Below are 2,500 nucleotides of genomic sequence, written 5' to 3'. Positions count from 1 at the left end.
GGAGAACCCTGGACGAATCACGGGTCGGTGGATTGCAATATGTGGGACAGCATCCAAGATGGATGAAAGCACTGGATACGCGATTGATGCATCTTCTGACTTAAGGGGCGGCGGCGGCGGCGGGCGGCGGCGGCGGTGTTGGCGGCGGCGGTTGCGGCATGGGCGTGCGTGGGTGGGGCCTGTTGGGTCTGAGGGCGGTGGAACGTGGAGTCAAGGGTGGAGCTGACGGGGGTCGAAGCCATGTTCGGTGTCGCCGATGTCGCCGATGTTGCCGCGGTCCTGAGGGGCTGTCGCCGACGCCGCCGCCGCCGCTACAGCCTCCTCAGGTGGGGGGGGGGGGGCGTGTGGTGGTGCTGCCGAAGGTGGACGTGAGGGTCCGAGGATGGACGTCTCCAGAGGGCGGTCTGGATGGCGGCTTTGGCGACGAAGAAGGAGGCAGGGTTCTTTGTCCTTCTCTCTTAGAGACCTTCTTCGGCGTCGCGGCGAGGGTTCCAAGTGCGAAAGAAAGGATTGGATAGAGTAGCCGGCGCCCCGGTGTCTGCTATGGTCTTCCTGAGTAGACCACCACGTACCTGCCCGAGCCCGCCGACGCCGTTTCGAACCGAACAAGGATCGGGCCCGACGGCCCAGCGGGACGGGCGGGCGGAGCATACGCGCAGCTGTCGGCCCGCGAGTGGGCGGAGCCTCGGGCAGCGTGTGGGCGGGGCCTCCGTCCGCGGGCCAATCCCCGCGCGACTGGTGGGCGTGGCTTGTGGATGTAATACAGTAAGGGAGGCAAGACAAAGACGCGAGCTGATTGGCTGCCGAGAACAGTGTCCCTCCCCTGAAGGACCGTTGATGGAGTTTGCAGTTTTTACATCAGAAGGACTGTGGTCGTGGGGACGGTGTGTGTACTGCGGCTAATGTTTTCTGCCAGAGTGTTGTGCCGTGTGAGTGTACACAAGGGCAGAGTGGTGGCCGCCCCTCCAACTCCCATCGTCGAGAGGTAACAGGGACAACAAGCGTTACTGGAGGCAGGCACCCCAGAAGCCCAGACCAACAGCCAGTCCGGAGGCCATCCAGCCAGCCCCCAGCCAGCCTCAGCCACCACTTCTGTCAGACCACCACCACCACCGCCGCCACCACCACCGTCGGCTACGTCGTCGGATACGTCGTCGGATACGTCGTCGGGTACGTCGCAGGAGCCCCGAAAGCACACCACCCTGGCTTACGATCTGGCACCATCATACTTGCCTCCCTCCCTGCTGCTGGACGCTGCGGCCCGTCCCTTGCCCTACCACCAAGCCTCGGCCCTCACGTACCTGGAGGTGGACGTCAAGCGCGACCCCGAAGCGGCTGCATCGGCGGCGGCAGCAGCGGCGGCGGCGGCGGCGGCGGCGGCAGCGGCGGCAGCGGCGGAGGAGGAGGAGGAGCTGACAGCTGCGACTACGGCGGGGGACGCGGTCGCGACCCCCCCGGGCGGTGGAGGGGCCGAAGAACTCATGACCCTAAGCCCCCGGCACACTACGCCCTTCTCCGTCACCGACATCCTCTCCCCTCTGGAGGATCCGCACCGTCGCGCCCTCGACCTCCTGGACGAGCGGAGGATCGATCTCCTGGACTCCTCGACGTACGGCCGCGCCGCAGCAGCCGCCTCTGCAACCAGCATGCAGCCCGCGGGCGTGCAGCACGTGGCCTACCCGCCCGCGCCTCCGCCCGTCAACTACTGTACGCCCGATGTCTACGATGCAAGAGCCTCGGCTGCCCCGTGGTACCAGACCACGTCCTCCGATCCACGATTCGCCAGTGAGTACCTGAGAGGCCTTGTTGTTGTTGTTGTTATTGCGAGGCGTCTGTCGTTTATGTGTGTGTTTTCTTTTTTAGTTCGATTTTCTATCTCCTTCTTTATAGTCTTCGTCTCGCTCTTTTACTTCTGTTGTTCTCTTCATTTTCTTCTGTATCTTAGCCATACTCTGTCGTCATCACCGTCGTTGCCATCGGCGTCTCTTCTTTATGTATAATTATTTCTTTTACCTCGTGTCTACACCGTGTCTGTGCCTTCTTTTTCTGCCACAAAGATGCTCGGTCGAAAGTATCTTTAGGAAGTGTGTGTCTTCTCACCTCGTGAGGTACAAGATCGTCCAAGAGATCATCTTACTCTGGTAAACCAGTGTACATGTTATCGACAACCTCCCCCCCCTCTCTCTCTCTCTCCTTCTCTCTTTCTCCTCACCTCACACTCTCCCTTTCTTTATCTCCCTCTTTATCGTTCTCTTCTTCTTCTTCTTCCTCGATGTTAGTGATCTCTTGTCGACTTGAACATCGAATTTCCTCGTTAGTCTCGACTCTCTTAGTCTTGTTACACGTCTCGAGAGAACGCTCAACCACTAGTCTATATAAAACCACCTTGAGCTCTTAGATGCCACATAATAATTGAAAAGCATCACTGAGACGCCTTAATACACACACACACACACACACACACACACACACACACACACACACACACACACACACACAC

At 59.8% G+C, this 2,500-nt stretch overlaps 1 protein-coding gene across 3 annotated transcripts in view; it reads left to right on the top strand.

Moving 5' to 3' along the window:
- Window positions 1-1,335: 1,335 nt before the first annotated feature.
- The window catches only part of LOC143026430 (homeobox protein Nkx-2.1-like), a 123,803-nt gene continuing 122,638 nt past the window's right edge, over window positions 1,336-2,500 (top strand). For all 3 annotated transcript variants that reach the window (XR_012966479.1, XM_076186779.1, XM_076186777.1), the window contains exon 1: window positions 1,336-1,785. Coding sequence is in view for 2 of the 3 variants with exons in the window: in XM_076186779.1 (XP_076042894.1) it covers window positions 1,482-1,785 (304 nt within the window). In the remaining variant the exon portion in view is untranslated. The remainder of the gene's footprint in view (window positions 1,786-2,500) is intronic.

This window comes from Oratosquilla oratoria, chromosome 6 (genome assembly GCF_046742065.1).
Source record: "Oratosquilla oratoria isolate Oo_2021 chromosome 6, ASM4674206v1, whole genome shotgun sequence".
NCBI lineage: Eukaryota > Metazoa > Arthropoda > Malacostraca > Stomatopoda > Squillidae > Oratosquilla > Oratosquilla oratoria.
This window is presented reverse-complemented; position numbering and strand designations above follow the sequence as displayed.